General features: G+C 38.5%; 1 protein-coding gene across 3 annotated transcripts in view; it reads right to left on the reverse strand.

The window, feature by feature from the left end:
• pappaa (pregnancy-associated plasma protein A, pappalysin 1a) overlaps positions 1–26,439 on the reverse strand; it is a 106,097-nt gene that overhangs the window by 22,986 nt on the left and 56,672 nt on the right. For all 3 annotated transcript variants that reach the window (XM_087790734.1, XM_087790733.1, XM_087790732.1), the window contains exons 11-15: positions 18,898–19,008; positions 17,873–18,008; positions 16,452–16,665; positions 12,058–12,232; positions 1,821–2,004 (exon numbers count right to left, since the gene is read on the reverse strand). In XM_087790734.1, coding sequence (XP_087646860.1) covers positions 1,821–2,004; positions 12,058–12,232; positions 16,452–16,665; positions 17,873–18,008; positions 18,898–19,008 — 820 coding nt within the window. The remainder of the gene's footprint in view (positions 1–1,820; positions 2,005–12,057; positions 12,233–16,451; positions 16,666–17,872; positions 18,009–18,897; positions 19,009–26,439) is intronic.

Consider the following 26,439-nt stretch of genomic DNA (forward strand, 5'->3'; position numbering starts at 1 on the left):
AATTCAGCCCACCTGTGATGCTTTTAGGACTCGGTTGCAGCATCAGGTATCTATGTACCTACCACCTGGATGAGATGTTCTCTTAACCATCAGTGGTGAGGAAAATAAAGGAACATTTTTTTAAGCCAGCCCCAGCATGAGATAACAAGAACAACTGGGCAGCTCTGTCAGGGATTGACTTATGGTATTACAGAGTAAGAAACAGTCAGTCTTTTATTTATGAAGATGTTCTCGGTAGAACGTTGTTTCATCTTATTACATCCCATCTTAATATAAGCCATAAAAGTGTCAGTTTAACAAGACCAAACTGAACTTTCCAGAGTCAATTATGAGCCGTTTCAACAACCTTAATATATTAGTGACGCTCAGTGAGGAAATTAGACTCGGCCAGCAAATACCCTCGGCCAAATAGTAGTAATTCAAATGATTTTCTGAAAACCAATTGATTAAATTGATAAAAACAACTCTAAAATAAAGATGTGTGTTGGCTTTTACTTAAGTTTTAAAGGAATTAAACTTGCATCAGGAATAGTTGCATTCATTTTCACAAGCTCTATCGGTTGTATCTAGCAAACATTTTTTAATGAATAGTGACACCTTATGTTTGCACGGTCCTACAGAAGATGTTTTATTAAAGTATCTTATATTTTTGGCTCAGATCTAGCCATGCAAAAAGACACACGAGACTGGGGACCAGTATTCATTTGTTACCGGGCCACACAGAAAGAAAAAGTAAAGTATCTGTTCTATTGATTATTACTGTCTAAAAAGAGTTTTGCTTTGGAAAAATATGTTTGTTTCCCTGAAGTAACATTTGCATGTGACTCCTGACACTTAAAACTAGCGTTGTGTATTGGCAAGAATCCGGTGATACCATACATATCAAGATACAAGGGCAACGATATGATATATTGTGTAGGATCAAGGATATATTTGTAGTATTGTCGAATACCTGACGAATTCATAAATTCTTATATTTGCTTTTTAACCAAAATATGTATAACATCAGCTTTAAATGCTGCTGGAGTCCACTGTATCCTCTCACCCTCAGTTGTTGCCAGTATCTTGCATAATTTAATCGATCATTCCGGGGAACTTGATGACTATCTAGTCACCAGAAGTTTAATTGCAACACGAAAATAAAAAGGTATGAAAAACAAGAACCTGTTGAAAAACCTGCAAACATATCTGCAAGTTAATTATAGGTTAAAAACAGGAAACAATTGAATTAATTGATACCTTTTAACCATAGAAAATATATATATATATAATTTAAAAGACAAAAATATTTTTTTTAAATAATAATAACAAGTAAAAAATAAATCGATACAGTGCTGTCAGATATAGATACAGTATCTTGCTGTATCGCTTTATTGATGTTTTCTGATAACAGCCCTATTCAAAACAGTCGTTTCAGTCAAGTTTACTCAAAAAAAAAGAACCTTTAAACTAGTCAAAATGAGTGAGACACAACTTGTTTTTGATTAATTTTGCACTTTTGATCTTAAGGTCTTTTACTGAATATAATGCTGACATTAAAACTGGTCCACGGTGTAAAAAAGGTCAGGCACTCCTGCTGTAGGTGATGAATACTTCCGAAACCTTCGTAAATACAATTATACGAAACACCACCCAAAGTTCATGTCCTTGTCCCATTACTCACACAGTCAAAATAAATCCCTAATAACATTCTATAGGTTTGTGAGTTGAATTAAAACAAATCTTTATCCTTTGCAGTCGTGTCAATGGTATGACTTAACATGTTCAAATCATGTGCAGACGATGTGTGAGACGATGAGTGTCGTCTGAGTCCGTCTCACCTACAAGCTGGGCCGGCTCACGACACTGGAAATTGCTCTTCTTGCCGTAAGTCGTCCCCTCGGGGAAGTCGAAGTTGGCAGGATGGACATGGTATTTATCCGGCAGGCCACAGTCCACAGGTTCGCATGACACCTGTTTGTTCCATTTCCCGTTCGCACATGTGATGGTGACCATGGAGTCCGACTGGAAAGACAAAACACGAACAGCATGAAGGGAGGAGAAACTAAGACTGAGGGATCTTGTATTAAATTGCGCTTGATCGCTCATCGATAACGTGGATAGATGTCGGACACACATCCCCGGGAATGTTTACTGCACAGAAATGACCACAGCGATTGAAAACTCGCGCCAACAAGTCGCTCATCAGCATGTATCGGGCTGAGTTCACGGTACATCGATAAGCCTGGCGGGCCACTCAGCAGCTCGGGTGACTGCTGATTGCGTTTATAAGGTCATTCCTTGCCCCTCAACTGATCGACCAAAACTGCACGATCAGCCACTAACACAAAACAGGTTGACTTTGAGGCTGGCAAATAATTCCAGAAATACCACCATGGAATATCAGGGATTCATCTTCTCGCTATTGTTCTTCCAGTAACTGTATGACAGACGTTACGAACACTTTATTGTTTTGCTCGTGTTCGTGGAACCGTTAAATGCTAATGTCGGAGCATCAGATGCCGACAGTGGTCGATTATGCAATTAAATAAAAACACGTTTTCCAGTCCTTCTCCCCGCGTCTGCCGCTTTTAATCAAGACAAACAGACGAACAAGCCCGGGCCTACACTGTTGATTCTGTGTGACTTGGCTCTTACATGTTTTTGGAATGTGAGAGGAAACAGCAGAACCCAGAGGAAATCCACATGTGGTGAAAACGTGCAGAATCCGCAAGAAAATCGGGCTAAGGACATGAGTCAACACCAAGGCCATCTCAGTCAGGCGCAACACTGCTAACTCCACTCTATTATGAGCGACTGTCGACTGAATACTCATGACTGCATCATGATATAGGAGCTAGTATAATAGATTAACACCACTTCCAGAGCTCTTCGTGGACGCTGTTGATCAGAAACAGCAGACATTCTGGACCCTGCTGGAAGAGTCGTGACCTTGCAAGTCTGCCTTGGACCATATGTATCACATTAATTATGTCTGTGTGTGTGTGTGTGTGTGTGTGTGTGTGTGTGTGTGTGTGTGTGTGTGTGTGTGTCTGTGTGTGTGCGTCGGCAGGAACCCTGTGTGGATGTGCTGGTTCCCAGAAAGAGAGGGAAGACGGAACTTTTCTGATATTTTCAGAATGGCATTCTTTCTCATTTTCATTCCTTTCGCTGACTTTCTGGCAAGACTTAAGTCAACTTTGAACAAGGACACACGCACATTTGTATTTTTTTTCCAATGCATGCCCAGTACTGGTTGTTAACCTGGATTGTAAGATTTCTAGTTGGCTAAGTAGTTAACATCTTTGGCATGGATGGTTAAGTGTCTGAAGCCCAGTGAGTGGGTAAAATGACCTGGCCAAAGATTTTGTGCCACTGGACCAGAAGTAGGAAGTATAACTAGTATTGAGTAGCGGTAGTATTTTCTTTGCACTCAACAATAATTTGAAATACAAATAAAAAAGACATTTGTGTCAAACCTTTTTTCCAAATCAAAGGAGAATTGGTAGGATATACAACCTTGTGGTGTTAGAGTGAGTATATTGGCAAACATTTTCTCTGTCTGTATGACAATATTGTCTTTCAAGCCCTGAGAATACAAAGTAGAACTTGTACGCCGAATTCTCTTGAGCGTTTTCGGAAAGATGCACGCGATCTTCTATTTTATTTCAGCAACAGTATGTGTATTTGTGATTTTCTTTTTTTTTTTCATCAATAAAATGACTTAATACACAAGTGGTAGCTAAAAATATCCGATAGTGTTAACGTGATTTGAAGTGGACAAAGATTCTAAGTTAGGGTTAAACCGCTGCTGCCTGATAAAGGTGAACCTTCTACTATTTTTTATGACAACAAGTTCGTTCAGACTAGCTAAGTGATCTTTCTTTAATTCATTTTGTCCTGCTTATTCCCTTAAGGGGGTTTTGGGGAGCCTGGAGCCTATCCCAGTTACTACGGGAAAGAGGCGGGGGACACCCTGGACAGGACGCCAGGGCAAACAAAGACATTCAACCATCCACACACACACATACCGACAATTTCCAGTTCCAACGGGAGTTCCCAAAGGAAACCCATGCAACACATGGAGGTGATGTAAGCTAATGGATCTATGTATATTATTATAGTATATTACTATACAAACCTCTACAGAGCCTCATTAAGCTGAAAAAACAATAATATGTGTTGCATGATTAAAAACAGCTCCACGTAAATAACATTTCAATACACATGTTTTTTCATATCTTTCATCTTGAAAACATTATATCAATGTGCAAAAACAATGTGAAATTCCGCTCAAATAAACTAGCTCATTCCATATTTCCATCACATGTGGGAATCTGTATAAAATAAATCATTAGTTGACAATGTGGGGAAGTCGGCGTGATAAAAAAAATGCTAAAGAATGCAGGAGGGGAAATCTAAGATTGGAATCAACACATTTTTTTTCCCGTCTCTTTTCATGTGTTGCCAACTGTTTTGTGGATGACATGGTGATTGCGAAAGAGCGAGGTGGTTTCCAATAATCAATTTGTTTATTTGTCCCTGAACAAAGTTTCAAAACTGGAGTCAGACGTCACATGGCAGTGATAAAAGTGGGAATCAAACCCGCAACGAGCTTAGAAATATTATGAGAAGTAAGGCATAATGTGGAAAATATTTCAACTGAATTGTCTCCTTCAATCATAGACAAACCTATGCTTCTCCACGGGGGGACGGGTTCACCACCTGTAATCAATACTCTTGATCTACTACCTCGGTTTCTCTTTTGCTTTTGTTCAGATTGTGGATTATTAAAGGTGATGGACCTGTCTGGCTTCTGTGGAAAAAATGATCTATTTCAGAGAATTTTAGTTCACGATAGTACCAAAGTTTAAGGGCGGTAAAGGATTTTCTGTTTAGCTTTTGCCACATCACAATATCATCTGTTGATTCCAAAGCCGTTCTTGGGCATCCCATGATGCATTTCAGTTGAGTTTTTCCGTTAATAAATGGTAATTATACAGTACAGGCAAAAGGTTTGGATATGAAAATATGAAAATAGTTAATGATTTTACTTCACAGGTGTGACTTTCCAGGGTTTCTATTATTAATTGAGTATTGCAGAAAGCAGGTTGATAAAGCCCTATTGGACAACCTTATGATTCATGTTTTGGAAATAACCAATCCGATTGGTAGAGAAATTAGTGACCATCAAGAAATGAAGAGTGGAAAAACTGCAAAAACTTTAAATAAGCCCGGTAGGTGTGTCAGAACCTTTGGCCTGTACAAATTGTTTGCATCTACTATGTGCATTTCAGTTTGTTATTACTTGGAAAACTAGTAAAATAAAGAGTTAACAGAATCTTAAATTGTTGTAATGGGTTTTGATCCAAAAGTCTGAGTGTTCAGCCAAAACAAACATCTTGATCATTAGTCTTTTTGTTATACTTTTGTACCTCAACTTTTGGCCTGGACTGTATGTCCCATCAGAAATACAATTTTGGATTCAATTGTTTTTTCTTTTTTTCACTGGTTACCGCAATTGATTAGAGAGAGTAGAATTTAAAGTGGCATCGTGACTAAAAAGGTCACAACCATAAATGGCTATAGTGATGATCTGCTGAAGCTTCATGAAGCAGTGTCATAATTTTCAGAGTCCACTAGATGGCGGTCTCTGTACTATTTTCCTTTGTTTTGAACAACTGTTCTTATTAAACATCATTTTTAAACTGATGGCGCCACCTACTGACCTCTAAACAACATGACACTGCTTCATGAAGTTTCGTCAGCACATCACTAAATAACTATATCATAGGGAAAGATTATTTAGAATGGTTTGGTGACGCCAGACGCTCTGGACATGTGACGACAGAGACTAGAAATACAGGTACCAAGTTATAAAAGAATGAGGTCCATGAATAGGAGTGACTAGGGAGGATGATCATGACGGGTCATAGACTTGCTGTGGTAACCTCCAATAGGGAAGACATGCCAAATGACTCGGGCACAAAAACACCAGGGGAAGTAAAATACTTTTTTATATATTCCGAAGTCTGGAATATTAACTCTGAATGGAATAATAAGTCTTTTATTCTCAACAGTTCACGGTCATAAAAGAAACCATTCAACGGGCAGTACCAGCCGTTAAACTTCATTTTGATGCTTCAGTGTTCATGATGTATCTGGAAAAGAGCGTTGAGTCCTTGCTACTGTGTTACTCGAATTTCTTTCACTGGAAGTGTTTTTTTGTAATGAAACAGAAATCAATTCCAGAATATAACGTTGGCAGTAATGCTGTCATTGTCTCCAATGTTCATGGAAAAGTAATTTTCTGCCATTGAACAGAGAGGGGGAAAATATCTGCTGAAACTTAAAAGTAGTGAGCAATTTTATTTGTCTGGAATATGAGCACTGCTGGGAATAAAACCATCCACAAATTATCCTATAAATAATAGGTTTGTATTGTAAATGTGGCTGACAATTGTACTCAGCAACGGCTTTCCTGTGTAGTGGCTCAAGATCTTGAAGTCTTAACTGAAGTGTGTACAGTGTGAAAATTGACCACAGAGGAAAACTTGGTATCCGAAGCTGGCCTTGGCTAAAATCAAGATGGGAAAAAATACATAAACATTTAGGCTTCTTGTTGTTTTCTGATGATAATCTTTCTAGAAAGAGGGATCGTGACTCTTAACAATCTTCTACCTCAGATAAGATCGTTGGCTTTTCACCAAGATCAAGGTCACGGTGTCTCGGCTTTGAAGGTGGTTTTATGTGTCAATGTTGGTTGTCTCTCCGAGGAAGAGTGACTCTGTGGCCCTACAAGGACTAGTCCTAATGTGACTGACCATCACTTTTTGGTCAATATGGTTACAGTATGGTTCAACCTGGTTACAGTTAGGAATTCTATGCAGAAACATATGGTTGTGCAGATCAACCAGATCATCGAAAGTACGTCGAACGGGTTCAAAAAAGGGAAGAGTTTGTAACCATTGAAGCAGTATCAGGTTTGAAAAGGTTCAAAAGATTTTTAACAATTGCTTATTTTGTATTAGACATAGAAAATGGAAGTTAGTAATTACTTGTGAAACATTAGTCTTATTATACTTTCAGGGTTATAATTAGGGTTGTAAGAAAATGTTGATAAAATGATATATCGCAATAATTCTCTTTCCTGATACTGTATCGATGTTAAAAACATTGTTTTCACCTTTTTAAATAACATTTATTTAAATTCAAAGTTATTTTATGGTTTATATGTCAATAGTGTGGGTATAAAAGACAATCATTTGATGATTTATTTTACAATTAACACTCAAATATTCACAGCGTTTATTAATCTGTGTGTTGCAATTAAACCTCTGGCCACTAGTTGGCAACAATCTTTATTTCCTCCTGTGCAAAAGACAACAACAAAAATTGCGAAATGGCAGCAATGAGTGAAAAAGAAATGATTCACCACAGTCCAGCATCTTTTAAAGCTAATGTTTGGACTCATTTTGTCTTTAAAACATAGTTTAAAGTTAAGAAATCCAACACTGACTGATACTGGATATTTAATGTTGCTCCAGGTTGTTTGCATTGTTTGTAATAGTTTACATTTTTGAGAAGCACCTTTCCTCAAGCACTTTAACATTTGATTAGAGAAAGTATTTGCTCATTTCTTTGTTGTAAAAGCCAGAAAAAGTATCGCAATGTATCGTATCGTCACACATGTAATGTGCTAGCAACGTACCGTCTGATTCTTCCCAATACACAGCTCTAGTTACTACTTTATTAAATTAAATTGTCAGTATACTTCTGACGGATTAGCACCAGCATAGCTAGATAGAAACCCAGAGTAACTCTGCGTCTCGCCAAAGTATTTTGATGAACAAACCATCTAACTTTTCTTGAAATGAAGCCACTCTCCATGAATAAGGGAAGCGGGCACGGTGGCGTAACACTGTGGTCTTCCTAATGGAAGCCCTAAATGCCATGAGGTCTTGCACCATCAGCTCTTGGCGGCGACACAAGGGGTATGAGCCGAGGGGCGAGGTCTTTAAATTATTTAAGTTATACTTTTTAATTAACGTGGTCACATTTGGCAAGAGGCTTGATGAAGTTCAAGGATAAGAGCTTTTCTAACACAATAATTAAGATGGATGATTTGGCAGGGACGGCAACCGCCAAAGAAAAACCATGTGTGGACGAGGAAAAGATCCAAACTCCACTGCATTTATGGAATAAAGCTAGAAGCAGGAGTTACAAGATTACGCTTGACCACTCCTATTAAAGATGCTCGGCGGGCACCTGAGCTGAAAGACGCTCATTTAAGAGTTGGCCGAAAGCCGAGTAGTATGAAAAGGACACAAATTACAAAATTATGTCCGCATCAATATGGAAACTAATATACTTTGAATTTATGAAGCCTCTGGGATGTCCTTAACATTAGACCGATTATACAGGTTCTCAACACACAGCTGAAAAAATAAAGTTTCTGCTGTAATTCAACATATATTTTTGTTCATTTTTATTACTTGCTAATTTTATCCATCAGTCAAGATTCTATCCTGCATTTGTCAGGGTCTTTTACAGATAACTTGGTAATCCTCAAAGAATATAACTACCTGTTTTCATTTCTTAAATTTAAATTGTCTGTTTTAGAAACACAAATTAGATTTTTTTCCTTTAAAAACCAGAACGCTAAAACCGTAGTCCAGGCAAGTTTGACAAAAGTTAACATAAGTAGGGCAATAAATCTTTTTAATATTTATACTTAAATAAAAAAATGTCCTCATGATGGAATAAAGGTTCAAATTATAGGTTTCAAATTTAGCAATGGCAAAATATTAAGAACTTTTTTTTTGCCGGGTTTAATTACATTACACGAGAAATAATGGAAGTATAAACAATATTAATAAGATGAAGTTTTGCAAGAAGTGTACTCATTATCAAAAAATGCTTTATCATACTATGTGATATGTTACTAACATCCCTTAGTTTGCTTTGCTTTTTTTTTATTATTAATGTTTTATTTTATTTATTTATGTTTTTGTTATATGCCTTAACTATGTGTTTTTGTTTCTTATTACTTGAAAATAAAAAGAAATAGTGTTAAGTTTCTTACTATTTTTGAATTGATAAGTAATGGCTCATCTGATAAGGTAATCTTATATGAAGAGAAGAGTGGATTTTAAAACAATCTTTACGTGTTGAAAGCTCCTTACACTAAAATTAAGTTCTATACCATCTAGGGTTGGGTATCGAAATTTGATTACGTTGTAGTACCGAGTTTTTAGTGCATAAGTGTGTCTCAATTCTTAGTATGCGAAATAAAGTGCTCCATGAACACTTAATTGACATATTAAAAACGCCCACAAAACTGAGTGTGGATCAATGGACACTATCTACCCTAAACGGCCGCCATCTTAGTGACGTTGACGTTGTAACCGGAAGTTATATTTCTTGATCCAAACTTGCAAAACGTGCTGCTAACAGCAGGTGTCGACGATAGTGTTCCTACAGCTGGTTGCAATCATGCAGACACAGCCCCAGACTATCAAAAAAAATGTCTTATGATGGAGATCCAGGGGACAGACAGTCCTCCTTCGTGGGCTTGTTATAGTTTGGAGGTTTGCGCCATTCTGTCTTGCAGCGATCAAGCTTTCTTCGTGGGCTCGTTGAAGCAAATGCCTACATAAAATACCATGGAATTGGACTTCTCTGTGCCAGAACATGGTGTTCCCACACCACTTCAAAGAAAGGGAAAAGATATAGAAAGCAGACAAATACACATAAACAAAACCAAGCCAGTGTGGGAGACAGATGTGTCCTGAAGATACCATTATCTGAGAAGGTAGTGTACCCAGAACCACTTAAACATCTCTGAAGCACTATGAAATTGACTCAAGACAGAAGATTTTTTTTTCTTTTTGCTGAACTTTTCAACCTCAAATGTGGAAAGAAGAAAAATGTTTTGTTTGAAGGAAAACAAGGAAATGTTGCTTTTATGGAGCTAAGAATGTCTTGTTGATATTCCGAACTAACTCATTATATTATTTCAAGCCGATATTTTTTGTGCCTTGACGGCTATTACTTATTTTTTCGCCCTACTAAGCAAAGCTTGCCCTACATGTGGAAACATTTAATGAGGTGGGGTGAGACGCAAGGTGAGGAACCACCCGTGAAAGCAGCGAGATCGGATGACAGATACCGAAAAGAAAGTTGTGAAGTTATTTAGTGGCAGTAAATGTACCGTTAGGAGTTTGCGTGCCTAAGTAAACCTCAGCGCCTGACTCAGATTTACTGTCAGATTGAAAGAAGAAAATAAAACGTCTAACGTTACATGTCAGTCGGTCACCCTTGAAGATATGAACAATTTATAGGATATTTCATTATATAAATTGGCTCCACGAAAATCCATTTTTAGGATATTTTGTGATTTATGCCTGAGGATGGGAAGTCGACTATTTTCTTTTACTATATATGAACTGAAAAGGTCGGGGTTCAGTGAACATAGCATCATAAAATACATTCAGTTCAACTATGTAGTTATACATATAGTAGTAACGGTTAAGAAGTTTTTTCCTCATAAAACCGATGTTATTTTATTTACTAATTTTGTTATTTTCTTGTCTGAATCTATGTTGGTGTTTAAATAATTTGTGATATATAACTAGATTTCTTTTGAGTTTTTATCATTTCCCCTTGTTTGCATGGGTTTACTCGGGGTACCCCTGTTTCCTCACTTGGGGAAATTGTTCTTAGCTATGAGTATGTGTGTGAATGTTTCTTCCCGTAAGAGAACAAGCAGCAGAAAATAAATGAATGGATGAATAACTTGACTTTTCTTTTACCTAACTCCCTCTCGAAACTGTCTTCTGGGGAAACACGGAGTCACCTGAGGAACTTTTAGAGATTCATTTCCAAATTACTTTAACAGGATGTTGCTTTCTTACCCATTTTTGTGACTTATTTAATGTTATTTTCTTTTCACAGAAGCTATAACATAAATGAACCACCCCAGGAAAAGCGTTCTAAAAGGTGCAATAAATTGATTATTCAATTATTTCTATCAACTCCTTTGTATTCGTATGTATTTCCACTCCTCACATGGTTGAAAAACATGTTTTTTTTTCTCCCACATATTGTATACAGTTATACGCTGAACCCTCACAGTAAAAGAAATGAGGCACAGCTACACATAAAAAAAAGCCAAACTTACCCTCCCCACCGAGCGGGATCATTAATAGATTGTGTTGCAGACTGCTTTACAGAACCATGGAGAAGCATAAAGCGTTTATTTGGCCTTTACAGCAGCTTGGAGCCGATCCAGGAGGGTTACGATCTGATGTCAACTACCCTGTTTGTTTATTTACTTGTGGTGAGCATGCTACTGTGTGTGTGTGTGTGCGTGTGTGTGTGTGTGTCTACTGAATCATTCCAGTGATTGTACTTTACGGTGTATGTGTTCATACATGCGAGCGTGTGCTGCTGTGAGAGCAAATCTCTGCCCTTTAACAGCGACTTCAGTGTGTGCAGGAGGGATGGAGCGAGGGAGGAGGAGAGAGGGAAGGGTGTGTGGTGTGTGTGTGTGTGAGTGTGTAGAGGAGGTGGGGGGGTGCAGACACTATGTAATGATGTCATCGTCCCGGTGGAGTAGCGATAGAAAGTGACGGTGCGGCATGCTCAGGAAGAGACTAAACCCCATTAGGTTGATGCTGTATGTATATGTGTGTGTGTTGTTTGTGTTGTTTGTGTAGCGGCCAGAGGGAGGAGGCAGCTGCTAGTGCAGCACTACCTGATGTCCATGATGTCATCGTCCCGTGGGACTCGCAGTGCGAAGCCTAGTTTTCACAGGTGACAAAATATCAGCCGATAGAATCTCCTCCGCGTTTACGAATAAAGGGGGTCATCGCAATTAATATCTAATCCTATTTTTATTTATTTGTAATTTTATTTTTTTTATTATTTCTATTTAATTTATTTTGTACATTTCTGTTTTTCTCAGAACTGACGATAAAGATATTTTTTATTTTTTATTCTACTCCATGGCTTTCTCCATGTCCAACCTGTGTGTGTGTGTGTGTGTGTGTGTGGTGCGGGCGTGCATGTGTGTACCTGGCTCTTGATGATGTCATCATCCTGGTGGACTTGCAGGACATATCCAGAGTTGCAGAAGATGGTGCAGCGGTCTCCGTTGTAGAAGTGGCGACCCGGGCTACTGCATTTGAGCTCTGCATTGCGGATTAAGGGTTCCTGGCAGTCGATGGCTTCGCAGGAATAATGCACACAACTGCACGCGTGCGTGTGTGTGTGTGTGTGTGTGTGAGCCGTCGCCAGTGGAGGATGTTTATGGAGAAAGAGAGCAGAGATAAAGAGAGAGAATAAATCAATCATAATTTTTAGAGATGAACATTTAAGGTGAAAAGACACTGCAGACGCGCGCCGTCGACCACATCCATCAATCAATGACTGCTTAACATATCGGATCGATAAACCACATGCACGGAGCAGTTTGGGAATGAAGAGCGACAGGATGTGTAATGTTGCAGGATACAGTGGCAGCGACTCTCGAGTTGGTAGCCTGATGGAGAAGGCATGTAATGCTCTTGGAATGCCCGGATGCCCAAGGCACCATTTTACAACATTTTACAGTATAGGGTTCCCTGATGAAGTCCGCGGGGAAAGGAGGGAGAGACAGACGGAGAGGGAAAAAAAATTGAATCGCTAATTTTCTCCTATTGGTTGTTTGCTTTAGTCTCCATGTTGTAGAGACACAATTTTTTGCATTTTCTTCTGAAGTCTGTAAAGAGTGATTGAACAAAAACGTTCCTCTTGAATACTAACAAACCTGACTATCCTTTCAAATGCTGAAGTCTTCCTCTCCAAGATGCACTTAGTCCCTCATCATGACCATGTTTTTAACTTATAACTTTATAAAGTTCTCCCCCGTCTGAAATCTGGGCGAACGAGAGGTTACAAGAGCGGAGTCCATCATGACGTTAATAATGGCTTCACTCCTCCTCCAGCCAGCTGTAATCACGCCCCGCTTTGTTTATATAACAAGTCCCACGGAGGTGGAAACTCCCTGGATTGATGACAAGCGGTGACCAACCTCCTTGCTTGACCAATCACAGCAGAGTGGGCGTGGTTATGAGGGCCTGAGAGAGCAGGTCTGTTGACACTCATGTCAACTAAGGGTCAGCTTTTAGTGAAAATTAACCAAAGCTGAAAGTCTCGAGATTCGTACTATGTGTAATTTCACTTTCTTTCTATTGACATCGAAAAAAGTATCGTCCAGGAACCGGTATCGAAGTGAAGGTGTCGATATCAGCACCAGTACTGTTAAGTTTTGATCGATACCCATGCCTAGGCCCCGTCGGATTGGTCGCCACAAATCAAGGTTGATCAATGTTGACGTTGACGTCTCGATCCAAACACACGCCAGTGCTTAAGATAAGATAAATAAGATGAATCACGGATGTCAACAATTACACAAAGACTTCCAATAAGTAGTAAAACTGACGTCGAAAGGAAAAGGAAAGATGTGGTTTTGGTTCAAAAACGTCTTTGTGGTTTTTCAGCTAGTCACTTAGGAATTTCTGGCTTAAATGAGGTACCTGGAAAACTATCCCCCTACTATAAAAATAATAGATACATTAAAAAAAAAAAAAAATCAGTGCACGGCAGAAAGAGACAAAAGGAGGGGATTGTGCGAACATCTTAATGTTAATAGCTCCTGTTGTTAACAACTCAGGGAGAGAGGATGTGGTGTTTTGTGGAGAAGTATTACAGGAAATGTGCTTCTCAGCCCAGGAGAACGAGAGGGAAGGGGAAGAGGGAGCTGGAGGCACCGAAAAGGGGAGAATTAAGAGGGATATGGCAAATAGTTATAAGGCAAGGAGACTGACGTGAAGTTAAAAAAAGGAGAAGCAGATAGAGCCGAAGATGGAGAGAGAGGTAGAAAAAAATCTATGGGGAGTCGAATCAAAGAAGTCGTCAACCACAGAGACATTGATGAGTCTTATTCTATCATTCGATCCCATTTATGAATAATGTAAAAGCGAAGAGCAATGTTGTGGTCACTCGGGGCAAAATGACCTCATTAATTATTTGGTCACTGACGGGAGAATTCAGCAGGAACTGGACAAGCCAACAGTAACAAGAGTGGACCTGGAGGTTACTATGTAGTCGAGCTAAGAAGTACATCGATAAGAGTCTTCGTCCACTGTGGCTGTAAAGCACACGATGACGTCAGAATTATTATAAATTATATAAAAAAAAGGAATATAATTGGTCTTCTTTAGTGAAGTAGGAGTTCAAGGTTTTTATGGTGCGAAGTAGCAGAAAGGGAAGGGGAAGTAAGTAACTTTTTTGGTGATGCGTGTGATGTGGAATCATCGCCTGGCCAGAGCAGATATACAGACACTTCAATATCCTGTGTGTCTCTTGGATGTGACACTGGCAGCAGACAAAGGCTAGGACGCCTCTATCTCCGCACACAGACCCCATGACCAACCCTTGCACGGTGATTAGTTTATTTCATGTCGGAAAAGGGTCGCGGACGATGCAATCAGTGTTTCATGCATGATGGCGGTGTGGATAATTGGGAATTTGCCATTCTTTCTTTTGTGTGTGGGTCTATGTGTGTGTGTGTGTAGGGAGGGGGGGGGGGTGATTGGAGTTTCATTGATGAGTCGTTTGAATGAAATAAAATCCAATTTGAGTTGTTTTAAGAGTTTGAGTTGAGAAATCGACTCGCCTAGCAGAGCTTATGATGAATTGGATCCCCCATTTTATTGTTTCCTACAGAAAAAACTCTGGCAAAGTTATGTGTTTGTCACAGTTGGTTTGTTACTTTTTCGTTACACAACAATTTCATGCATTATCATGAGTTTAAATAAATCGTTTTCGCGATTATCTCACAACACTTGTTGTTTAACTGCTCATGTAGTTAAAGTGATTCAGTCATTTTCTACTCACCGTCATGTCAACTAATGGTTGGGCATATTTTCAATGTAATCTGTTCATTTTTAGAGTTATTGACAAACATTTTTGTTCATTTTAATGTAGCCACTGGAGCTCAGTTGTCTTGGTCTTCAGCTTCGTCCAAAAATATACTTAAAAACATCCAAATACCTTCATTCAAATATATATTTTAAGATGTTTTTTAGCAGAAGGTACTCGGCCATCAGTGTAAATCCTGCAATGTGTTTGATTGGACAGTAGCTGGAGCTAAGAGACCTGGACCTTCTGCTAAAAACTAGCTTAAAATAAAGACTTCTTTCCTTTTTCTCTGAAGCTTTCTCATGTCAAGGCTTCAATACAAGATGAACGTTACAGACGAGCAGTATTTGGATGTTTTTAAGCACGTCATTTTGGACAAAAATGAAGACTAAGACAACTGAGCTCCAGTCGCTACATTAGCATGGAATTACATTTTTGTTTAGGACTCTAAAACAAACAGATTACTCAGTTAGTCGACATGACGGTGAGTAAAAATTGAGTAAAGTTGTAATTTGGGGTAAAATATCACTTTAAGAATCCTTGCTCGTCCCAAGGGAATCAAGTTTGCTACCTTTTCTTGAAGATAGTAATAACCATCCACACAAATTCCCTCCGATACAAGTAGAAAATGTTGAGGTTGCGTCATGGGTTGCTAAACCTAAAAGGCTTCTGGGTAAGATTTTAGAACTAAAATGCATCATAAAAACTTTTATTCAATGTGATTTACTCATCACAGGTGTTTCCTCTTCGCTTCTCAAGCTGAGAAAAAGAATACCGTCTTAAAGGCTCTGAGACATTGATGCTGAACTTTTGGGTCATTCATTTGATATATTAGCTTGCTTAATAGCATTAGGAAAAAAAAACAGCCACTGACAACGCTGAGGTTAAGCAATGTAAAAACCATTACTGGAGAAAAAAATGTCTGTTTGGCATGACTTTTGTTAAGAGAGAGAGAAAAAACAAGGTGTAAAGCTGAACGCTGCACTCTGCAGATTTAGCCTCATATTTTCATTATTTTACAGTAAACCTATTATTTATTAACAGTATTAAGAAAGTGTGGAGGACGAAAGATTAATTTACAACAGGCATGTTTTTAAAAATTTCCAAGAACTCTGCAGCATGTGTGCTTGGAAAAACTCGCAGTCATGTTTATTTGGCTGTTATGAAGCTGTTCGCTCGCCAAATAAGGGGAGGATTCATGCTTCACCAGACAGTCTTTTGGGACTCGGAGACGGTGTTCGACCGTATCCCTCCGTGTGTTCGTTAGGGATTTCCCTGGCGCATGTAAACATATACTACTGGTCTCTGGGCCCCAATCCTGACGTTTGGTCGGAAACACCGATTCCAGTTTCTCCTCTTTCTCATTACAGATAGAAGCTTATTGTGAAGATGAATTCAGGCCAAGCAGTCGGAAAAAAGAATGTGTCTCAAGATGATAGAAAGATGAGCTGCCTTTTGTGTTGATGATTTAAGTACGATAACACATGCCAGGTTTTCTTCCGTACCTCTGGCCTGTAGGGTTATAGATCTCGTTGCTCTGGCAGCCGCTGATCGTGATGGGATCGAAGGACTGGAACGAGCGCAAGCCCACGCCGGAGATGGCCACGCGCTGGTTGGCGAATATGACCAGGATGGCCTTGGTGTGGTAGAACGCCAACGACAAGTCGTGACTGACAGGTATCACGAGTGGGTTCGTGCGACAGCTCAGGCGCCAATCACCTGTTAGGAAACAAAATCACATCAAAATTAGAAAAAAGCAAGTGATTACTTTGCATGAAATGAGCCAGTTATATATATATATATACATACAGTTATATACTTACAGTTATAAACATATAGTATATATACATAGAGTTCAATGGACTATCAATAAATAGATCTTTCAACAACAAGAGTTGTCTTGTGTTGTACATTGTTGTGCAATTACAATAACAATTGGCTCTTTACTCTTCATACAACAATTTCTATGACATTTTTTAACACAAAAAAAGTCAAATTATTAGGTTTAACATAACAGTTTGTAGAGCATTCATTTTATCATAAAAAAAGACATTAACAAAAAAAAAAAACTTCAAACATTAAATAAATTATACAAAAATATAAACATAATCAGGCACAAAAACTATCAATGAAGAGCTCAACCTATGGAGTGCCTTTATATACTACTAGGTGTTGTATAGTACACTGAAAAAAAAGGTAATTTTAGTCCAATCAAACCCATTGCATTGATTTTTTCACTTAACTAACCCTAACAAAACCACCCACAAACCAACAAAACAAGTTCAACCTCTCAAATAAGGTCTTTTTTTGTTGCAATGATAATAAAACTCAGCAATAATAAATAGCTCAAGACATTATACATGAAAACAATCAGAAAAACAACTAAAAAACAAGACTCCATTACATAACAGGTGAATAATAAAGTAAGTAAGTAAGTAATGGTTATTTGTAAAGCGCCTTTTTATAGTTTTACAATGGATTTGGTTTTAATAATCTAATCTAAGAAACTAACAAACCAAAAAGAATCCACAAAACTAAATATTATTAATAAATAACTATGTAGCTTTGCTTAAAAAGATACTTTAGAAAATAAATATATATATTTGACAAAATATTTTTCAGACCAGATTAGTGACATGATCATTATTGATACAATTTAAAGTTGATCTAAGGTCCTTTTAACCCTTTTGTTATCTCAGGATCAAGGTGACCCTAAGGCCCGCTAACAAATGTGTTTTAAGTATCCCTTGTGTTTTCTCTGGGTCAAGGCTTCAATAAATACATATGCAGTGGTGGAGGTTGTTCACCTTGACCTAGAGACAACACAAGGGATACCACAAACACATTTGTTCCCGAATTGCCTTGACCCTGAGACAACGGTAAGGCATACTTAAAATGAGGGAATATGTGATCACCAGGTTCTCACCAAGACTATGGATGCCCTCTTTGGTGTCCACAAGCTGTACCGTGATGTTGCACTGGGTCTGGTCGATGTAGCCGGTCCCGTCCGCCGCCAGGTGAATAATAACCGCCGCTGCCACCATGGGATGCGAGAAGTGAGCCTAAATTAAAAAAAAAAAAAGAAACATAAACAAATGCTATCCTCAAGAACGAGGTGATATAAAGTAATATTTGTTTTCTTGTAATCCTCCGCGAGTAAATGCGTGAGCGCGGACATCTCGACCCCGGAGATGGATCATTACGGTCTCTAATGAAGATTCCCGACTCTGGGAATAAGATCCGTGTGTATATTTGGTGTTGCGCCAACGTGATCCGTGATCTAAATCTTTGTCCGGGATGAATATCGATGATCCATCGCAAGTGTTAAACGCCTCTCGAGTTTCATGCGTCCAACACTGTCTCTTCTCTCCGGGGAATTATCAGATTAAAACTGTGTATTAATAACATTTTGAAAACTGATCCGACAAGCCTTCGTACCTGCCTTAATTGATCAATCACAAGCGACTAACATTGTAGCGAGATCGTCTTTCAACATTTGCACAAGTCCTCAACCCCCTTCATCAATCCTCTCTACTCATCAGTTGTCTCTCTGTTATGTGACCCCCAGATGTCTTGCTCAAGAGCGAGGGTAGGACATGAGTTTGAAAGACGAATCGTTGAAACACACTGATCGATATTCATTCCCACGTTCAGCTGTGGTTACTTTTGGATGATACTGGCTTGGTCATCCGGCAGAGGCTCAGAGTAGATCAACACTGAGGAGATAACGGTGGCTCTGGGTTAGAAGGACTCCCTGAGGGACACCTGAGTTGAGGCCTCAAGACAATCCCTGGACCTGGGAGTTCTGGTTGTTCAGAGCTGGTGGAGTTTTCTATCGAGGTCTTCACTCCTCCATGACATGATAGGAAAATTTGCCCTCATCTAAACTAATTGTTCTCTTCAATCTACCATCAAAACTCATCAAAAATGACTTTGAAACAAACGTCTCACCTTGAGCCAGTAGCTTGGATACCCCCATGATGTCTTATGAGCTTCACGGCAGGGGAACCAGGCGTACTGTGAGACTCCATCGGACAGATCGAACACCTTGGACTGACAGGTCTGGAAGAAGGAGCGAAGAAAACATGAATTTATTGCAATAAATACACTTATATTACTATATTTCATACAGACAGACTTTTGCTTATGTACAAAAAAGTGAAATAAACACCTGCCCACTAGGTGGAACAAGAGAGTTGTGAAGTTAGTATAACATGTTGAAAAGTGTGTACCACAAAATGCACCTGTAAAACACATAATATTTGCCTCAAAATAAAACACCAAGAAGAAAAAAACTGTTATTTCATTGAATTCGTTATTTGTGAAGATGAAACCTTAAATAGTTTTAGTAAGAACTTCAAACTTGTGGGTCTCCAACTCAACTGGCTGGGGGGGCTTCCAGAAGGTTTGGGACTTTCAGTAGTTTTTGCTGAAGGTCTTTGATAAATGTTATCTTTATTTTTGTGTTTAATGTTTTATGAATTTTTGGGTGGTTTCACTGTGATTTTTTTGGCCATTTATGTGTTTTTTTATTTTTAGAAACAGTTTACATTTTTACTATACAACAATATATTACAAAGCTGTATGAATGTTAACCTTTGATATGTTGATCATCATTTCTTATCCTTAACATAGAACAAAAATGGATGCTGTGTCTCAAATCGAGTACTTCTCTAAGCACTTACTTGTGCAGTGCTCAAACTTCGACAGGGTAGTACTGTCTCAAATCAAACACTGTCGAGACACACTTGCCAAAAAATGACTCGACAGCTTCTTCTTCTACTTTTTAACGCTGATTGCAACCAGTCGTCGAGACCCTGTCGCGGACACTTGACAGCACTTTTTGCCAATTGAAAAATCAAGGCGTTCACCGCCGTTGCCATGACAGCACGTAGCAACGTAGCAACGTAGCTCTAGACGTAGTATCGTCTACGCCACTAAGATGACGGCTGTTGCAGGTGGAAAGTGTGCAAGCTCACTACTTTCTCACACTCCGTGTCGAAGCACTTGTGGACTCAATGCATTGTTCCGACCTCGTAAAAAACTGACCATAGAATATCATGTCATGGACTGCAAAGGCCCGCGGGACAGTTTGAGTTTGAGACACTCGCGCCTGTTGGAAAAGCGCTACATAAATAAATATTACTTACTTACTTACTTACTACACTTAACACCTGGCCTACATCTTGAGACGTTTCTATTTGTTCAGGCTTTTCCTTGATTTTCTGGAACTCCTGTGTTGTTCTCAGTATTATCTTGATCTTTAAAGTGTATATACTTTTTTGAGTATTGTTTTGTTTGTTTAAGCGCTTTGTGACCCTGGTCTGGAAAAGAGCTATATAAATAAATATTACTTACTTACTTACTTACTACACTTCACACCTGGCCTAAAGAAAATCGATCAGAATAATTTATATTTCTAGTCATATTTTGGGAGATGGATTGTACCACAAAAGTCCTGGAGATGAAAACAACACAACAAATAAGACTTTCTTGTTTAGAATTAACACTGATCTGCGTTTATATTTAAAACACAGCGTCACAGATTAGGTTGGAAAAAAAAAGCTTCAGTTTAAAGCATTAAAAGAATAAAGTCGATGACCTTTAAGAGTAAATGTGTTCTTTAAATATTTTTCAGCAGCAGTAGAAATAATTTGGCTTCAACTCAACGACTCAAAAGAGTTTCAGACAGAAATACATTTTAAAAACGGGTTAAATGATTCCAGTTTTTATAAAGTGCTTTGCTCAGAGGGCGTAGATCGGAGGATCTTTATTAAATAAAAGCTGTGCAAAGACTTGAGGCTAATATTTAGTGTTTGAATATATAGACAGAGAGTAATTATAGCTACATTTTAACTTGTTTTAAAGCTTAAAACAAGTAAGTTTTTTCATTTTATCTCTTTTTTTTTGACAAAGCAGGTGAGTTCCTTCTATGAAGCGGGTAAGAACTCTGTCTTTGACATGTTTTCAGAACAGGGGTGACAAAGTGGCCCAATTGTAAAAGTCAATTGATGAACACAGACGTGTTGGGGGGGGGGGGGTCGAGGGGAGGACAAATCACCAAGGGCGCTAAGTTTCGCTCCCACTGCCCTGAGCCGGTGAAATGAGACTCCCGTAACATGAGAGTTCTGCTAAAGATGCGACTGTAGATTCCTGCCAGCGTGGAAAACTGCCCGGACCACCATATATCTGCCCCCTAAATCTGTTGACCGAACCTTTTTTTTTTTTTTTTTTTCCTAGAGCTGAAGTGGCAGAAATGAGGAATGCATGTGACAAAAAACACCTGAGATCAATCTGGTCCTAGAACAGTCACGTAAGAGCTCCACTTGCCTTTATGATGTGTGTGGATACACACTTTTAGGTGTTACACAACAGATGTGAGAGGTGAACAGAGTCCACCTTTTGTACCAGTGTTTGGTTCATGGTGGGTAATGGGGCGGGGGGGGCGAGAAATCCAATGATGGTCAAGAATTAGTCGTTTTTTCAGGTGACAAAACCACTTCCAAAGTGATGACTTATTCATGTAAACACAGGCGACACCAGCAACACTTTCGATGCCCCTCCTCATCTTCTCATCCCTTCTTCTTCGTCTCCTAGTGTGTTTTTCCTACTGTTTGAGACCGGCAAACACTGCTTGTTATGCCAAAAACCCCCCAACCAACCAGCAACAAGACCCCCCCTTCCATCCCCCCGCTCTCCTGTCCCTGTAAAGCATCACTCAAGAGGGATGCAGTTCACAAGTCTCCCACGGCACTTACCTCGATCCCGCGGAGCACTTTAGATACATTCGTCATTGATTCGACGTCATAAGAAAATGTGGTAATGGATTTAAGCGTCCAGTTATCTCCGCGAAGCCGCCGATGATTAGTACCTTTTCGGTTTAATCTTCGTAGAGACTGTTACCGGTCCGTGGGAGCGTTTACGATAAAGTGAGTCGTCTCTGTGGTTTTCCATTTTTAAACGCCAACCACCTTTTACGTGGAAAGAAAAAGGAAACTCCTCTGCGAGGTTAATCATGGAAACTCCTTTAATTGAGGCTAATGACGTTCTTTTTATGGCTCCACAGATGACGGGTAGTTCCTCAAACTTCCCCTGGATGTTGTCCACGTAAAAAACACACTTATCTTTTCAATCTTTTCAGTGACATTTACCCTCCAAAAATGTGCTTGTTTAGGAAAATCCTGCTTCCACAGATGATCATTACAAATATGTAGTAGAAACACCAGGATTTTTTGAGTTAGAGCCAAAAAATATACATTGACTGTCTAGTATTGAAGCCTTGAGGAGAATGCTTTTTTTTCTATATTTTAAGCTCTTCTGAATAACTGGTTGTTGACATTGATTCTGATATTCATAAGGCTGTTTTGGCTCTTTTTTCCATTTAAATGGCATTAAGAATCTCACAATTGTACTTGACAAGCAAAGTTTCACCAAAAAACAAACAAGTAAGCTTTATTGAAAAATTGTATTTTAATCATTTTTTAATAATCTTACGAAAACATGTAGCTATTTTTAATGAAATTACATTGAACGCTATTGTAAATAAAAAACACAAAAAAAAGTAGGGATCAGGAAGGAATATTTTATCATGTTTAATTAAGTTTTTAACAATGTTTTTATACTCTTTTAATCATGTCAATGAGAACAACTTACCCCCATTGATCTGAACTTTTAATTTTGTAGCTAATAATGTTTTGTCAGTTTGAAGTTTTAGCTCAAAGCTTTTTTTTTGTCAATATTTAAAAATTGTATTAAGAATGTGGTGAGCCACCAAAAAACAAAAATGCAGATGGTCCTTATTATTAAGTTATCTCTTGCTCATGTGTTTGTAAATCACCAAATAGATAAAAGAAGAGTTTGGAATTTTGACCGGAGGGCAAGGAAAAGTAAAGGAAGCGCAACTGTCAGACACATTATCCCGCCAGTATATCTGTGAGGGGGAAATGTTCAGGAAGGAAATGGAGAACAACACTGTGGTTTTAGGTCGAGTTATGGCAGAACTGATTGCTCTAATAGCATCTTTTGGGATCTTTGGAGAGGCTGATGGTGATCAGGTCTGAAAGGGGGCAGGTACCGGGTAGAGAAGGATCTGTCCTTTTTCTTTAATTTGAAAACAATTCAGCAGCGCACACGTTGTTCTCAAACAATGCGGTAGGTTATTTGAAGTTTTACCGGAAAGTCATGCAAGTAGTTTATTAATTATGAACAGCTTTCTCCTCGAACTTCCATGGATTTTTGTTCCCTTTTGACCTCCTTAGACCAAAGGGTCTTGACCTAATCCCTCTTCCTGGACAAAACTGTTAACCCCAAACAAGCAGATTTATGAATCTGCTGGTGTTTACACTCAATGGTATGATTTATTCTGAGGCAGTGCAGAGTCCATAAACCTGGACCTGGTTGGTTTTGTCAGCAAATAAACAACCCTCTTATGTTGTGTGATTAAGTGACAGTCATTGCACAAGTTTTTGGTCGGACAAGCCTTTTATCCACATAAGACCAGTATTTCCAGACACACAGGTTATCTGAATTTTTTTGGACATTATGGCGGTCGAACTGTGAAAAGAAATGTGCAATGAGTGATTATTTTGTACCATTTCTGCTAAGATTACTTAATGTTCTATATCTAGAAATATGTATTCAATATATCTTTGTTTTTTGTAAGGAGCCCCAAACATGACAAAAAAAATCTGGCCACAAAATAACAAGTCGTGGCTATGGAAGTAAAATTTAACGTACAATTTGTTGAGTAGTGTTGAATATTCAATGTAACAAACCCAAAATAAAGTAAACATTTTCATCTAATTCATAGTTAGAAGTTCATATTCAAAGTCCGATGACACACATTTACTTCCAAATGTGGCCACAATTTTCTAATATCGCTCTTTATGTCTTCAAATTGTAATAATAGTACATTCCTCAGAATAAACCATCTGTTTATTACTTGAGAATATAAAAAACGATGTCTAAACAAAAAGAAAAGAAAAAAACGAAAGTTAGCCTTTTCTTAGATTTTTAGTTATTCCTTAAAGTAATTCTCTTTTATTGTGACAAATACCGAAATATATAAATGGCTGCATCACGATAAGATTTTAAAAATAATCCAGTAAAAATAAACAAATACCAAATCAGAGCTTGAACCCGGAGATCCATAAATGACAGCTAATTGTTTGGGGGTGGGGGTTCTTATTTTTGACTGTGTTACAACAAAAAATACACTTTTTTTTGGTTAAAATCACAACTTTTCGGCATTTAAGATGCCAACCATAGACAAGCTGTCAAACTATCCGACATATTTATTATGTTTTAATCCCATATATTTACTGTCACATTGTCAACTTCAATTTAAAAGAAAAAAAAATTGAAAATCAGATTTCCAAACTAAGATTTGACATTCTGAACTCAAGCATAATAAGGTGAATAGATGGAAAAACTTGGAAGAATGAGTAAAGCCAAATAAACACGACAATCTTCAACACTAAAAGATCAAAACTTGGTGACCTCAGACGTTTTTGACACTCGGATTGTTTTCTTTACTTTCCGGCACGGCCCAAAACAAACAGGCAACACCTACTCGAGAGTCTAATTGTTTTTCTTTTGAGATAAATGTCTCTCATTTCTCAAAGGTCCCTGGATGTAAGACCTTCTCAACCGCGGCAAAGTCAATTATTAAACCTCTTACTTTGATTTATTGGCTTGAAATATTTATGTTGGGTTACTTTGAAATTCCTCTTGTTACGATGCGTAGTCACGCTCGCCGGTCGATTTTAGCTATTTTTATGTAGGTATTTAGCTGGGAAAACACTCAAACACAACCTTAAATAAAAAGGCAAAAAAAACTGATGAATTGTCTATACTATACCTAACCTCTTTGAAATTTTGGGATGCAACAATGATTGCAGAACTTGTTATGCTACTAATGGATACCACTCAAGGCAATAAAATAACTTTAAGTGCTTTAAATAGAATATAATACATACAATTACGTAACTATAAAAACCTTGACATTGCACCATGTAAGCTAAAATGAAAATAGTTTCAAAACAAAGTTTCATTATCGAATAATGTGCTGAAAGATTTTTAAAACCTTGAATTGCCAAACACTTTCTCTCATAAAAACAAAGCACATAAGTGCAACTGCTGAAAGATAAGCTGAGAAGTTGAGCACAGAGACATTTTGAGGGATAAAAAATATATATATTATTATAATTATAATGTAACTATAATGAACAATGGAATTTTTAATTGTATTGAAACACTTTCTTTTCTTCTTAGGCTGTCCCGGAACTCTTGTCAGGAGAAGGAGGTAAAAAAAGCAAACAAAACTAGCAATAAATAATGTGTCTAAAGGTCGGCCTGACAGCTAAAGGCAAGAATATCTCCAGCGGTCTAATGGTTCCTTCCCAGAAGTAGTCATGGTTCCATGTTCTTTGCGGTGCCTTCTTTCTGTATCTGCTAGAGAGTCTTTTTTCTTTGCTACAAAGCCGCCGCCATGACACACAGAAGGTTGAAAGGACAGAGCCACCTCACAATCTGGTGAGCCTTCCTAACCAGGCAGCAATTGTTGGTGGTCCAGGTGACGTCATCGCTATAAAAGGTTCCCAATGCGGGCACAGTAACCTGCCATTGGAACTTTAAAATGTACTTGTTTCCCAAATAACTCGCATGCAACTCAACAAACTCCTTGCCATTTGCACAAAAAAAAAGAAGAAAATCAATGAATTAAAGCAGTTTTTGTTCCCATCTCCCAAGTCCATTCGAAAATACATCCCATCAACCCGCTCACAGACTTGTGGACGCCATCGTGACAACTTAATGTTTCGCATACCGTGTATCATGTGGCGAAACGGATAACGACGAGTAAAAAGCACAAGCAGATATAATCAGTGGATCGGTTTCTAAAAGCATTTCTGTTGTCTTTGTCAACAAACATCCTCTCAAAACTCTTGTCCGCACCAATTCGCTAAATCTTCGAGAAATAATTCCAGTACTTAATCTCACTAGCCTGTGCCTGGTTTCTCACTTTGTTTATACATAAGATTCTGTGGTTACAGACGCTACAACAGAACTCTTAATTTTCAGAGCCATAAATCTAATCACTGCAACACCAGCTTTTTTGAAATGTCATGCTCAGCAGAACCGCCTGCACCAAGGTCAGCTGGTCCCCGAGTTTTTCTCCGGGTTGGTGGAAAAGTTGGACAAGTACCCATTATATAAACAATTTCCTATGTGAATATTTATCCTGACGCAGCACCTTCTAAAACATGTTGATATCCTTTTTCAGGGAGGGAGAGAGAAACTACTGTGAGTTTCCAAACACCATGCTATGGTTTAAGGGAATGCTGGTGAGAGCGCCTGGTGTGTGAGGTAATGTCCTGTCACTCAGTCCCACCCATACCCGCTGCAGCTCACCGCCTCATTGGTCCGGTGCTAATGATGGTGACGTCCTTGTCCCACTGAGAATGAAGCTGTCAAAGTGGGTGAATGAGTGCAATT

Source organism: Callionymus lyra, chromosome 5, assembly GCF_982586985.1.
Source record: "Callionymus lyra chromosome 5, fCalLyr1.hap1.1, whole genome shotgun sequence".
Classification (NCBI taxonomy): Eukaryota; Metazoa; Chordata; class Actinopteri; order Syngnathiformes; family Callionymidae; genus Callionymus; species Callionymus lyra.